General features: G+C 45.3%; 1 protein-coding gene across 5 annotated transcripts; it reads left to right on the forward strand.

Annotated features, from left to right (window-relative positions):
• Positions 1–571: 571 nt before the first annotated feature.
• On the forward strand, positions 572–6,090 carry CIRBP (cold inducible RNA binding protein). Of its 5 annotated transcripts, none has more exons than XR_007353914.2 (8): positions 572–687; positions 1,883–1,991; positions 2,073–2,179; positions 2,671–2,812; positions 2,902–2,986; positions 3,178–3,245; positions 5,614–5,699; positions 5,948–6,090. XR_007353914.2 is itself a non-coding variant. In XM_048830728.2 (7 exons), the coding sequence occupies exons 2-7, from the start codon at positions 1,889–1,891 to the stop codon at positions 3,687–3,689; spliced, it is 522 nt and encodes a 173-aa protein (XP_048686685.1). In that variant the 5' UTR covers positions 572–687; positions 1,883–1,888; the 3' UTR covers positions 3,690–4,416. The 5 variants fall into 5 exon arrangements, 2 of the variants coding, with proteins under 2 accessions (XP_048686685.1, XP_048686686.1); XR_007353915.2 differs by having other exon boundaries at positions 5,951–6,090; XR_007353916.2 differs by having other exon boundaries at positions 3,181–3,245.
• Positions 6,091–14,978: the final 8,888 nt, after the last annotated feature.

Here is a 14,978-nt window from a genome sequence, read left to right on the forward strand (position 1 = left end):
GGGACATTGAGTGTCTGGGGGCACGGGGGGGGGCGTGCTCGGCTGTGCTGCGGGCGACCAAGCGGCCCACGGGGGCCCGTGAGCGGCAGGCCCAGCAAGACGCGGCTCGCCCGGCAGGGCATAACGGGTAGCGGCACGGACCGTCCCTCCCCCACCCAAGATGGCGCCGCCGCCTCAGGCGGCCCCTTTGTTCCAGCAGCGGCAGCGGGCGCCGCATTGCTGCGAAGGGCGCGAAACTAGGGCAGCGCGGCCGCGGCCGCGGCCCCGCCCCCTTCCCGGCCTGGGGTGAGCCTGTGGGCTGCGCCGGGCTGCGGCTGGGGAGGCCGCAGCCAATCAACCTCTTCCAATCTCTCATCCCACAGGAACACGTCCCCTAACTTTCTCCCCCTCCCATCCAATCAGCACTTTGCCCCCCCCCCCGGCACTCCACCCCACGTGGGGAATGCGAAGCGTGCATCACCTCCCTCTCAGCATCTTATGAATATTAACCAGGCTGCGACCAATCAAGAGGCGAGGCGGTCCTCGAACAGTCGCAGTTATCTCATTCAGGCCGATGGTGATTTGCATATTCATGAGCAGGGCGGGGGCCAGACGAGGGGCTATATAAGCAGTTGCGCCGCCAGCTCTCAGCGTACATCGTGCTGGGATTTTGAAACGTTGTGCTGCCCTTGCACTCACCGAGGACCGGTAAGGAGCCCGGGGAGAGGCAGGGGAGGGCAATATCGCCTCAGGCGGAGGCGCCCTCTGTAAGGCGGTGTCCCATGGGAGCGCCCGCTTCCCTTACAGGGAGAAGTGGGTAGGGTCGGTCCGCCCGCCTTTAGCATCGTATTCAACGTTTTCAACCGCTGGAGTCCCCAACAGGGCGAAGCGCCCCGCTTGGGCTGCTGTTAGGGGGAAGGGCGATCAATTATCGACGACGCGCCTTCGGAAACAAAATGGCGTCCGGTCACGGCCGGCGCAAAATGGCTTCCCACATATGTGTAGCGCGCATGCGCGGAATGGGCGGGGCGAAGGGGAGAGGTGCTGAGGCTTCGGTCCTTGGCGCAGGACGCATGTGCGTTTGCCGCATCCGGTGGAGTGTTTGCGCCTGCGCCCTCCTGGGTGCCTGCAGTGCCGAGAAGCTCGTGCGCTCTTCCATGGCGCGTGCGCGGCAACGCAGTGGGCGTAGTGCGGCAGAGCATCTTCATTTCGGGCTTGGGTCCTGGCCTGGCGTCGGGGTCCTGAGGCGCGGGGAGCCGTTAGGCTCACCGAATCTAGCCACAGCCCATTCGAAGGCGGCCTCATGCCGTAAGTGGCGTGGTGCGCTGTGCCATTGGGTCCCACTCTACGGCACCCGAGTGGTATCGGGCCTGATGCTAGATAATCAAAGCCTGAACGGGGTGGGCAGGGCGCTGCCTGGTATGGACCCGCTACGGCTGGAGACTAAGGAAATGGACCATGCAGCTGGATCTGGGTGATAGCACCAGGCCTGCTGTGATACTGTGTATTGGAGAACATATTGGGGGGGGTGCTGGTCTTGGGGGGAAATGTTGCTTGGCTGCAGGGATAAATCATGCTGTTGGATAAATTACATTCTCTGTGGTCTCCTCATTTCTGTAATCTGGCTAATTTCTTGAAATAAACACTTTTAATCACCCTGTGTTTACATGGAGGCTGACTACCAAATGGATATCTCTAGATACAAAGCTGTGATTCTCTTCTGTGAATTACACATGGCAGCTTCCTACTAGCAGTTGTGGTATTGGTATATAAGTATTATGGTCCTATTGACACTGGTCTAGTGAATTAATCCCTTGGTCCTGTGTGAGTCCTAAATACTGAAGCAACAAAAAATAACTTTTCCTGTGGGATTTAACAGTTGATGTAATGTCTTTGTTTACAGAACAAAATGGCATCAGATGAGGGAAAGCTCTTTGTTGGTGGACTGAGTTTTGATACCAATGAACAGTCACTGGAGCAAGTTTTTTCTAAATACGGCCAGATATCTGAAGGTAAGAACAAAATAAGTGGTTGTGATGAGTTTTATCTTTTTGTGATAGTGAGTATGTGCCAATGGTGTCTTTGCATTTCAGTTGTCGTGGTGAAAGACCGAGAGACCCAGAGGTCCAGAGGCTTTGGGTTTGTCACTTTTGAGAACATAGATGATGCTAAAGATGCAATGATGGCTATGAATGGAAAGGTAAAGAGATCTTGTGTTCCATTTCTTCAGAGACAGTGTATAGAGCTGCAAAATCATGGTACTATCATTTCCAGAATAGTAGCTTTGTGTTTTTCTTAAGCAGAATTAACCACAGGGGATAGTTAGAATCCTGAAATCATACATGATTCAGGAATTAAAATATTTTGGCAACATAATGGAATATTAAAATTTCTAGGAGCAGCTAAAGTAATGTATATATCTAAAAATATGAATGAAATCTAAATATGCAGACTTGCCCTTTTCCTTATTTCAAGCAATATTTTTATTTTTGAATGCTCTGTAAATAGTTAATGGTGGTGACTTGGTAGTGATTTTGGGTATGAGGGCAAATCATTGTGGACACAAATGAGTAAAACTGCTTCCAATTTGTACCTTCAGTTTGGACAGCTTATTTGGCAAATGCTGTCCTGTTATGTTTTAAAAGCATGTAAATACTGGTACAGTTTATTTTTTTTCTGTTTTGTGTTTAGTCTGTTGATGGGCGTCAGATTAGAGTTGACCAGGCAGGTAAATCATCCGAAAACAGATCCCGTGGATACAGAGGGGGTTCATCAGGTGGCAGAGGCTTTTTCCGTGGAGGCAGAGGTCGGGGGGGCCGTGGCTTCTCTAGAGGTGAGTTAGTGTAACTGATTTTCAATAACTGACTTGACACTGAGAAGTTTTTCAATGTGTTAATTGGTCCTTTATTGTGTCCATTCAAGGAGGTGGAGACAGAGGCTATGGAGGAAGCAGATTTGATTCCAGAAGTGGGGGATATAATGGGTCTAGAGACTACTATAGCAGCAGGTAAACACGATGAAAGTAGACTGCAGGAGTTCAAATTGCTGACTGTTGAGGTTTTTGTCGCGACAGTCCTGAAATAACTGTTGTTAACTTGACTGGGATGTAAATTGGCTCAGTCACAACAGCACAGCAAAAGTGTAATGTGTATAGATCTCAGCATGTTTCATAAAACAAACCTTTGTTACTTTTACCAGCAGGAATCAAGGTGGCTATGGTGACAGGTCTTCAGGAGGGTCCTACAGAGACAACTATGACAGTTACGGTAAGTTTTAGTTCAAAAGGGAACGAAGAATACACTGCCTTGGGAGCTCTCTAAATCGATTGACCTGTTGAAGTCTGGAAATACTGTAAGGCTCAGTTGGACCATATCACACTCTGTTCTTGCCCATAAGAACCAGTCTATTTGCAACCAGGCCTTGGAAATGTTTGCCACTTAAATTCCTAATTTTAATGCATGTGTAGGACTTGCTTGGATCTAAGGCAAAGCAAGTAGTAAATTCTCTCATTCATGAAGCTCGAGAATTAGGCAAAACTCCAAATGCCCTCTAACAAACTTTAATCAAGGGTGGGGGAAGTTCTCTTAAGCTCTAGTGAACTAGCACTAGCCTCTGAAATAATACAGGGAGTAAAATGCTGGAACTTGTCTATGCTTCGGTGCCTTTACAATTGTGCCTGCTTCTTGTCCTCAGCTACACACAACGAGTAAAAATCCTTCCTGACTCAAGATCGTCCTTCCAATGGCTGTATTTATAAAGATTTTTGGAGCTTCGCTGAAATCGTTATTGTGTAGTACATCTACTTGTATTTTCACTTTTGTAGTATTATCAGTTCTGATCTTGTCAAACACAGCCTGACAGCTTCTGATATAAGATGGTCTGATTAGACTTTTCTTTAAGAAAGCTCTGTTTCAAAGTGTTTTTAATCTTTTTTGAAAGCACTACAGATTTTATTTTATCCTCTGTGATAAGCCAAGGTGTTTTTTTAAAAGTTGTGAAGTTGGGGCCCTAATTCAGTTTTTTTGAGATAGAAAAGGACCTTTAATTCAATGTTCACTGGAAGCTGAACAAGCTGTGGACTTTATTTTTTTTTAAAGTGCATTACCTTCGTCTCTTGTAACATTCCTTTAGTGTAGCAAGGTAGGCATGCAGCCTGGGTGTAAATTGGAAGGCAAACCACCTTGATATACTTAAAGAGAAACTTGCTTGTATGTTCAACCTGCATAACGGTATTTTTACTGTATGATGTAAATTACCCAGAAATAGACTCGCAAACTTACCATAAAAGAGGTTCTTGAAAATGTTTATTTATATTGTCCTTTTTTTACTGGAAGAAATATGCATATTCCGTTGATATTGTATTTGAAGTGGTAAAGGATTCTTGTATACAGTTTTCTTTGGCTTTACGAAGCCTATTAAAAGACCGTCTGAAATGAACTCTGCTCCTGACATTTACATTTCATTGCACAACACAGTCCTTGAAGATCTTGTGAACAAGCTAAGTAATAAGGAGGACGACTCTAGAGAAGAGAGCCTAGTGATAGGAGTATTAAAGCAAGCTAGACTTACTGACCATTGGAGAGAATGTAATCTTAACTGGTCTTGACATGTGAATACTGTCAAGATGTTTTCACATAAGAATAGTCAAATTGTCTAGTGGCAGACTACTAAAAGTATACTCTAGGGAATTGTAATCACTAACTTGTTATACTTAAATCATCAAAAGTGGAGGGAAAACCCAGCTGGCCAGTTTAGTCAGAGGACAGTTCAGGATTTTCATAAAATAAGCAGACATTGAAATTTGTAGTCTGAATCAGACTTTTGATAACAAGTAGTTACTGGTTTGACACAGTGTTCCAAGGTAGACAAATTGACTTAATTAGCTAGCTTTGTCATTGCCTTACAAGTTCTAAGAATTCTCTGCTAGCGTATGGAAACTGCAGTGTCCTTGGAGAAAAGAAGTGTTGTGCCTCCAACAGAAACCTCTGAGACGAAAGCTGCTTTCTGGGCTAGTTCATATGTGGAAATAGTCCTGTAATTCGAGGTAACTCCTTTTGCTCATGTCCGCATCCTTCCTCTTGTTGAGAGCTCATTTGAAAGTCTAATGTACCTGTGAAATATTCCTCTGACAGTTTTGGTCAACTAATGGAAAATTTTTAAATCCATGCCTATGCAATCTTTGGTTTGTGGCACAACTTCAGTTCCACAGGTCAGAGTTGGGCACACAGTCATGTCTTGCCTAGTAGGTATGGAAGCAAGATGGGAAGCAGAATTCCCTGACTTGATTTGTGTTCATCTATTGAGACTCTTCCTAGACTCATTAAGTCACTTAATATAGCTTTCTTTACCATCTTGTTGCCATTAACTTTCTCCCATAGCCCACACTGTTCCTAAGCAGCCATGTCAAAGTGGTTAACTGTTTCTGCTTAAGGATCAAATGAGATATATATTGGCTGGTATATCAAAGGCATCAGCCAGCCCTGGAATTTCCCAGACTGTGCTTCTGTGATGTGATAGGGTTCAGCGAATGGCTTGTGAAACCCTTGTATATGATGTGACTTGTGTTTGGGGAGGTGGGTGGCAGTGTAAACACCATGGTTGGATATGGCTAGTAACGCACATTTGCTTTACCAGGGTGAAGAGAAGATGGACAGTTGAGCCTGAAACAGCATTCCTGAGCATTTCATGAAAGCAGTACCAACAATCAACTTTCTAAGCAGGTACCATCTACAGTGCATTCCCTTGTAAGAAATTACTGGAGTAGAGGAGAGCTCCTCTTGGAGAAATTTGATTTTAGATTTGGCATATGTACATGTACCAGAATGAACGTTTTGCCTTGTGCTAATATCCTGTGAGAAATAAGTGTGGGTTGATAACTTGGCTAACTCTTGGTCAGTAGCAGTTTTAGATAATTTAATATACGTATGGATCTGCTATTTGTAGAACTCATTGTCTTGTTTTATTTCAGCAGTGAGCTGCATTGAAGAGGATTGATACGGCTGACTGACCGGTGGAGTTCAAGAGCTTTGAGCAGTGTATAATATCTGATATAGATCAAGTGAACAATCTGACTTGTTATAACTGATAGAATAAAGAATTGGACTGGAAAAAGCAATGATTTTTTAATAATTTTATAAATGCAAGAAAGATGGATTTAGTCAAGGCACGATTTGATACAGATTTTGGGTTATATGATGTATAGTTTAAAGCTTTAGCACTGGAAATCTGTCCCTACTTATGAAGGTCCAGTTGATCCATAAAGGGCTAAAGATCATTGAGTGAGCCCCTGTGTAGGATTCTAAGAGGTTTGCTTATGACTGGGGGGATTGAAGGCTCCTCCTAAAATACTTTAGAATCTGTCTGTTTTAATGGCTGTTGAGGGGGTAATGATTTGGTGGCTTACCCCTTCATGACCAAGTCAGAGTTCAAAAAAAAAACCTAAAGTCACTGAAACACCATTGGAACCTTGTATATGGTTGTTCTAGCTACATGTATTCCATCTATTTTGCATTCACAAATGTTACTACCTTCTGATAACTTGAGTTTGAAGGGGCCCTATGGTCATTTGAGCAACTACATAAACACTAGTGGTCAGTATTTGTTTCTGTCCCAAACCTATTACTCTAATAAAACTTGGAATTTTAGAAATCAGATTTACATATTGAAATTTTTGCCTTCTAGATTAAAGTTCATGCACATTAGTCTACAGGTGGTTTGTACCCTCTGCTGATGAATGTTAAAAATTCTAGGGAAAAGTGTCAAAATTGCACTAAATAGTTTTGTAAAAGCTTTTCTACCAAACCTCCATATTGGGTGGCAAATCAGAGCTAACTATTTTGCAACTAATCTTTTGCTATTTATCAATTTCCAGCATCCAAAAAGTTCTACCTAAGTAGTGCTATTACTTCTACAGATTCAACTGTAAAAGCAGTGTTTCTTTGTAGCAGCTGTTTGAGGTGTCTCATACTGAAGAGAAAATTTCACATTTGGGTTTGATTAAATATTTCTAACTTGAGTTTATGTTCAGAGATCTCTCCAAACCCTATTGTGTAAATTGTCATTTAGCAGTTGGGCTACTGAAGGTGACTCAGCACTAGAAAAACCTTTTCTGCCAATCCTCCATATCCACAATAGGAAATTGTCTATCATGGCAGTTGTCTAGTACTGAAGACCTACTAGCTGCTTTAAACTGACTTAATAATGAAACTAGTACGTTGAAGCAATACTGACCCACTAACTTACATTGAAGTACTGCAGTCAGGGAAGCTTTTCAGAAATACTTTAATGCTGGAAGAGACTTAATACAATAGTGCTCAAAAGCCTCCGTTACTTTGAAGCCCCGTAGTTTTGGTGCTGTACAAATGCCTAATTTTGTACAAAAGTTTAGAATAAGGGGTAATCTAGAGGTTTTGTACTATTCATTTTGTATAAAACAGTACAACCTAATGCAGTTGTAGTTGCTGTTATAAAGACACAGACATACAATAGATTAAAGCTTTTCCCTCAGTGCAATTCCCTTATCTAAATAAAGTGGTACAAAAAGTAGACTAACTTAATGAAGGACCAAATCCTACAGGTAGGAGAAGGGTGAGGAAAAATGTTTCACAACTGTTTAAAATGTATAAATAAAAAGATGCCAGTGGCCACCTTGGCAGTTGCCTTCTGCCAGCTTGCCATAGGTGGCATAGAGGTGGGCTTTAATGGCTTCCTAAAGGAGCATTCCAGGAGGACATTAAATGCATAGGAGGTGGCTCCCCAAAAAGCCTGAAGGTTTGTGGGAGAAATGGACATAGGATTTGATTTAACTATCCATTTCTTTCAAAGCTTTTACAAGTGCATCAGTTTTTATACTTAGCATGTACAAGTGCTTTAGAAACATTTGTCTGAAAGTATCTCAAAATAGGATCAAAAGGAATACATTGGCTACAGCCAGTAATAAACACCACCTTGAACAAAATATTGAAGACTTCTTGACTCCAGCCCCTAAAGCCAGGCAACCCAATACCTGTCTTTCCTCAAATGTGTTGACTCAACTTCTCTTACTAGCTTTGTGCTTTTCTATTAGTCTTTCCCAGCAGTCTTTCCGAAATTCCAGGAAAGGGCTACCTTATGCACTCATTGCTTTTGTTTCCTTGTACTTCTTTTTATAGAAAGGTCAAAATTAAAGCCCTGTGGGGGTAAAAAACATAGCCTTGCTTCCATTTGATCTGCATGCTAAAGTTAGTTACTTCTGCTGCATGAACATAACTACAACTTACTCTTTCCCTTGTAGCTTCATCTGGCTGGTGCTGCTCTGAGAACTTGGTTTCAGGTGTGGTTTCCCTAACTGAAACTTAAGTGAATCCTCCAGTTCGTAGCTTGCTCTGTACCTTGTTCCTCATCCTTGAAGAACTTACGCTGGTTACTCTGCTTACTGACTCTGATACACCAGTGCCTTGTACCATGTGCATTTATTTACAGCAGTGCAAAGTGGATGTGAAATGCTCACAGCTCAGAATTGGTACTGTTTTCACCCACCTTGCACAGGTGTGACAACACACAGTGCAGAGCATTGGCGTTGAATGCCCCTACATCTGAAATCTTCAGTCCCATACTTACCCTAACATTGAGCATTCTGATCAGACTGTAGTTACACTTTCTAATCTGCAGCTGGGTGCCAACCATTTGATGAAAGTTGCTTGAAGTAGATTTAATTGCCTTACTTTCATAGAATGTGCCTCATCTAGTCATACTATTTTTTCAAATATGTGAATCCAAACTTAGTTTCTAGAACTAAACCAACTTGAACTTGACAAAAAACAAGTCCACCTTTACAGTGAGATGTCCCAGAGGCTGACTCCTCTCACTGAGCCACATTGTCTTTGTTTCCCTTTTGTCTTAGTGAGCAGTCTGGATGTAGAGTGCATGCTTCTGTTTTTGTTCCCCTCTTAATTTTCTTCCACTGTGTTATTACAGCCCTTGCTAATTAATGAAGTCAGGTCCCTTGTTTAATCCCTTGAGTTAAATTCTTAGTTTATTATTTCCTGCTCTAAGATGCTTCTACCTGTATATCAAAGGCTCCTTTCCATTAAATATTGCCTTACCTCATTTTATTGTCTTGCTGGAACAAGGAGGTGTCCTCAGCTGGTTTCAAGAACTTTGATATCCAATAGCTGGCTGTGAATGTTTCCAATACATCCCTTTAATTCAAACCTCACCTAAGTCTCTGCCCTTGTGGCTGTCATTGATGTTACACCAGTGCCTTGTCATGCTTAAAAGTCATAAACTAGAACTAAAGCTGAGTGCATTTCTTTATTTCCAGCTGTTTGCTGAGTTTTACCTGTATTGATCTGAAGCTCCCTTGTGCTGTGCACTTTCCATACTCTTGGAATGTGTTAGAATTTCATTCTGCTATACTGACTTCAAATTCCTTTTCAGTAGCCAGGGGACTGATTTTTTTAGGTGTGCTGAGCACTTACCGAAGTGGCTTCAGTTGGTTCTGGGGTTGCTCCACACTGAAAATCTGGCCCTATGCTCCTTGTTTAACTCCTGAAAAACCATGTAGCTCTGTAAGCTTACAGCTGCAAAGTAGGTTTCTGAGACTTTTGATAAAGGGAGCAGAGTGCTGTGTGCAGGTGATAGTTGAAGGAAGAGGGTTCCTGAACCTCTGTACATACACCAGATTTACAAACAAAGGTGCTAACAGGGAAACCCCATTCCCCTTCTCATATTAATAAACAATGCATTTGATCATATCCCAGCCTTTCTTTGCATGCTGCCTCATCTACCTCTCTATTATGAGATTTATGGTAGTGCGAGTTGTTAAATTCCATTGAAGATCTGCCTTTCTAAGAAAGTGTATAAGAGTTTGTACTACATGATGGGCTAGTGAATAGGGCACTAGACTAGGAGCCAGGAGATACGGTTTCTATTCTTGACTGTACTACTGATTTGCTGTATGACCTTGGGAAAATCACTTTTCTGTGTCTGCATCTTGGACAGATATGAAAACTTACAGGAACAATTAAAGGATTTATGTGTATACGCAGCAGAGCAAATCCTGAAGTCTACTTATCTTGTACCCTCATCAAACTCATTGAACCCAACGAGAGCGGAAAAAAACATTCAATCAGAATGTTGCCTGATGTATTTAATAATTTCTCTGTTGGTGACTGTGGGAGTTCTGCATGCCCACTGCGGTTAGTGCAGCATATGAACCCTAAACAGCTTGGAAGCCTTCATGATAAATACCCTCTCAGAAGTTAAATACACATAAAGTATGATTTGAAAAACCTGTCTTAAGTTCCTGATATGAAGAGGCCTTTGTGCCCTAAATTACTTATGCAAATAATTGTAGGTGCAAAAATGGAGGCCTGACTAAATTTGATCTACAGCATAACTGGTTTCACAGATTACAGCAAACAGATTAATGAAATGATTCCCAGAATCACTTTGGGATGAAATAGAATAACTGGCTGAAAGGACTTAATAGAAAGTCCCCTGTTCAAAGAAATCCCAGGAAGTGGTTTTGAGATGTGGAACTATAGTGACACCTAATGGCCAGTGTGAAAAGGAAGTGAAATCTTGAATTAGGGCATTTTGAAAGAGCACGCTGTAATCTTCCAGACATCCCACTCTTTTCAAGTGTGTATCCTTTAAAGGTTTCTCTACAGAGAACAGGACTATTGACAACACAATATTACCACCACCAGCCTGCAAAATCTCTTAAAATTGCTGGGGGGGGGGGGAAAGCACTGCTAAAGTGAAATGTTTATTCATTCAATGGACTTTACTGAGATTTCCAATAAAACAATTAGGGCCAGATGTTCCAAAAGAGCTTGGCACTAAACAGCTCGCCATCATGACAAACCCAGATGTCCAAAAGACACCTGCATCTTAAACTTGATGAGCTCTTCAAAATCTAGCACCGACAGCCTGTGCTGAGCTATTTTGAAAACCTGTGGGCAGATCCTCAGCTCGTGTAAACTGACATAGCCGCACAATGGAACTATGACAGTTTATGCCATCTTGGGATCTGCCGGTGCTTCACGCAGATTAAAGTGGTGGCTTTTGTGATGTGGTTGTTTGTTCAGCAGAAGCTGGGCTGAGCCTGTGAACTCCTTTAAGCTGTCATTGGTAACAACTTTTAATTAGTCTGGTCCTGGTCAAATTCAGACCAGTGACTTAGAGTGTGTACCCACGTACGTCATATGTACGCACATGTGAAACCAGAATGTTTATTCCTGGTTACAGAGTAACAGCCGTGTTAGTCTGTATTCACAAAAAGAAAAGGAGTACTTGTGGCACCTTAGAGACTAACCAATTTATTTGAGCATGAGCTTTCGTGAGCTACAGCTCACTTCATCGGATGCATACTGTGGATACTGCAGAAGACATTATATACACAGAGACCATAAAACAATACTTCCTCCCACCCCACTCTCCTGCTGGTAATAGCTTATCTAAAGTGATCATCAAGATGGGCCATTTCCAGCACAAATCTGGGTTTTCTCACCCTCCGCGCCCCCCCCCCCCACAAACTCACTCTCCTGCTGGTAATAGCCCATCCAAAGTGACCACTCTCTTTAAAATGTGTATGAAAACCTGGATTTGTGCTGGAAATGGCCCAACTTGATGATCACTTTAGATAAGCTATTACCAGCAGGAGAGTGGGGTGGGAGGAGGTATTGTTTTATGGACTACGACGGGGTAGTATATAATGTCTTCTGTGTATATAATGTCTTCTGCAGTATCCACAGTATGCATCCGATGAAGTGAGCTGTAGCTCACGAAAGCTCATGCTCAAATAAATTGGTTAGTCTCTAAGGTGCCACAAGTACTCCTTTTCTTATTCCTGGTTAGTAACTATTTACTGGGTCTAAAAAGACAAACTAATCTGTGGGTTCTTTAAGCAATAGTTACACAGAATTCCAGGGAACTGTGGAGAGGTTTTCATATTTGTGTGTTTTAAAATCACACATTACATTCAAAAATATGTGGAGAACATTTGATGTTAACAAATATTGAAATAATAATGCTGTGAAGCCTTGCTTCTCAACCTGGAGATTGCTAACTGGTCCAGGGGCTGTGTACAAACCCCTCTCATTTTGGCTAGAAGGATGGGGGGGGGAGTCATGAAACTTTGTGTAACGGGGCCACAGTATGGAAAAAGTTTTGAATCATTACTGTAAGGGAAAGGGGAAGGTCCAGCTGACAGGAAATTTTCTAGTGACAGATGGTCACTCTTTCTGGCCTGCATAATCAGGAATGATTTTTAAAGCGTGAAAATGAAACCTGAGGTTAGGCAGAAAGTATGTCATCTTGATTCCAGTCATTGCACCAGAAAGTCAGCGATTGCTCTGCTGAGAATGGTTAAAACACGGGAGTAGAATCTGTCTCCCTGTGCTGCATGGACATCCTAGTCTCTCATCTTGCAAACGCTTAGTCATGTGCTTAATTTTAAGCATGTGAGTGATCCTAATGGTCTGGATTGGGGTCCTAATTAGGGTTGCCAACCCTCCAGGGTTGCCCGGAGGTCTCCAGGAATTGTGGCTGATCTCCCCTGTCCTTGTTCCTTATCTCAGTGCCCCCTTGCACCCTAGAGTCCCTGTGCACCTCCCCTCTGCTCCTGCCTGCTCCCTAGGATTGCCTACTTTGTAATGGCACAAAACCGAACACCCCTGCCTGCACCTTTCCTGAGGCCATGCCCCCACTCACTCCATCCCCCTCCCTCATCGCTCTCACTGGGCTGGGGCAGGGGGTTGGGGTGCAGAAATAGGGGGTGAGGGCTCTGGGGTGTGGGCTGTGGGAGGGAGTTTGGGTGCAGGAAAGGGCTCTGGGCTAGGGCAAGGGGTTGGGGTGCAGGGTCCCAGCGGCACTTACTGTGGCTCCCAGGTCCCTGCAGCTCCTAGGCTTATTGGAAAGCTCAGGGAAGCGTGTCTGCTTCTAAAGGCCCCTCCCGCAGCCTTGCAGGAGGGACCACTTAACCCGGGATTCAAACGAGTTCAGGGGACAACTAAGAAATAACAGGGTCAGGAGTGAAGGTCAAAGGTGCAAAACTAGGGATCCAGAAGGGGACACAGAGCGGAGAACCCCGGACAGTGTCCACTGTTCCTCAAAGGTGTCTAGGGAGCAAGCAGATGCCGCCCCAGAGGAGCTCTGCCTGGATGCGTGAGACCAGGGAGGAGCAGAAATAGGCCCCACAGTTGCAGAGCACCCCCTCGTTCAGCATCCTCCTCCTGGTGTTGAAGATGGTCACTTTGGCCAGGGCCAGGAGGAGGTTGACGTGGTCTCGCGACTTCGTGGGGCCACGGACAGGGTGTGTGAATATAAACAGGTGTGGGGAAAAGTGCAGCCAGAACCTCAACAGGAGGTTCTGGAGGAGCCAGAAGAGGGGCTGCAACCTGGCACATTCAAGATAGGCATGTGCCAGGTTGTCCCTCACACCGCAAAAGGGGCAGGCATCAGGGATGGGTGAACCACGCCAGGTACATGCCCATGCTTACGGTTCCATGGAGGAGCTGCCAACCGATGTCCCTGTTGCCGTGGGACCGGGGTGGAATAGAGGCTGGCCCACCAGGGTTTCTCATCCTCCACAGGTGATAAATAGTCCCACCATTTGGTATCAGGGCGGGACATGAGGGTGAGGAAGTGAAATGTGTGGAGCATGAGTGTGTATAGTTGTTTCCTTGGCACAGTTCAAAGGAAACTGGCTGCAGGGCACGCAGCTGGCTCAGATTGTGGAAGGGAGGGGGCCCGATGAAAAGGCCTGGAAGGCCTGGGGTGAGGGGCAGGCAGGGAGCACCCTCTCGCAGTACCCGCTTAAGTAAGACCTGAGAGGTGGGCAACAAAGCTGCTCCCACCTCCCGGAGTACACGCAGGGAGGTCAGAAGGATGGAGAGCCCCGTGCACTGACCGAGTGCTCGGGTGTTCATCCAGTCTCCCCCGTCGTAGTCCAGGAGGTCTCAGATTCTGGTGGTTTCTATCAGAACAACCTCCGGTGCACCTAGGGGGACTCTGCCACCTGCATACGAAGGTAGGAGTTGTGTAGCCGGGGCTCCGTGAGGAGGTCTTCCCCCTTGGTGGCCACAATGGAGCTGGTCGCCGAGAACAGCATCCAGGTCCGGAAGAGGTCCTGGTTGAAGATTGGCAGCTCGGCGAGATCTCGTGGAAGACCCCTCGGGTGGAGAAAAAAAGGGCTGCTGGTTGTATCAGAGCCCTCGGAGGTGGCGGAGGAAGGCGTGTGCCAACGTGCTCCACGCTGGACTACCTGCACCATAAAGGATTCTCTGCAGGGCCTGGAGGGGGAAGACATGGTCCTGGCTGCGGAGGCAGACCAGGCCCTGTCCTCCCTCCTCCAGGGGAAGACTCAGGACCTCTGCAGAGACCCAGTGCAGTCCTGGCTAGAAGAACTCCAAAACTACCCTCTGGAGCAGGGCCAAGAGCCCTGGGGCTGGGCTCAGGGTGTTGGGCCAGTGCCAGAGCATGGACAGGACTAATTGGTTCAGCACCAGCACCCTCACCCTCAGGGAGAGGCACTGGAGCAATCCTGTCAATCTCCACAGCCGCTCACGCATCCTGGCCTCCAAATCCCACCAGTTCTCCGGTGGAAAAGGATGTGTGGTGGAAAGGTAAACACCAGGATAGAGCAGTGAACCCGCACGCCACTGAATGGCTTGAAGTTCAGGTGGGAGGGAGCTCATCTCCCACCCATCCCCGACCATCGTGCCAGAGCTCTTGACCCAGTTGACCTGGGCGGAGGAGGCCGCCAAGTAGATCGCCTGGCAGGACTCCACCTGCACCAAGTTGCCTGGGTTCTGGACCACGAGGAGCACGTTGGTGTACACTAACAGGACTAGCTGCAACTCCAGCTCATGGAGCACCAACCCCGTCAACTTCCGACGGAGGAGACAGAGGAAGGGCTTGATCACCAGAGTATACAGCTGGCCTGACAGTGGACACCACTGATGAACCCCTTGCCTGAAGCTGACCGGCTCCGTCAGGGTCCAGCTGAGCCTGAC

Source organism: Caretta caretta, chromosome 25 (assembly GCF_965140235.1).
Source record: "Caretta caretta isolate rCarCar2 chromosome 25, rCarCar1.hap1, whole genome shotgun sequence".
In the NCBI taxonomy this organism is placed as follows: Eukaryota; Metazoa; Chordata; order Testudines; family Cheloniidae; genus Caretta; species Caretta caretta.

Coding starts and splice junctions, on each gene's coding strand:
- CIRBP (XM_048830728.2), top strand. CDS start 1,889: ATGGCATCAGATGAGGGAAAGCTCTTTGTTGGTGGACTGAGTTTTGAT. Junction 2,180..2,670: donor TGATGGCTATGAATGGAAAG/GTAAAGAGATCT, acceptor TTTTGTGTTTAG/TCTGTTGATGGGCGTCAGAT. Junction 2,813..2,901: donor GGGCCGTGGCTTCTCTAGAG/GTGAGTTAGTGT, acceptor TGTCCATTCAAG/GAGGTGGAGACAGAGGCTAT.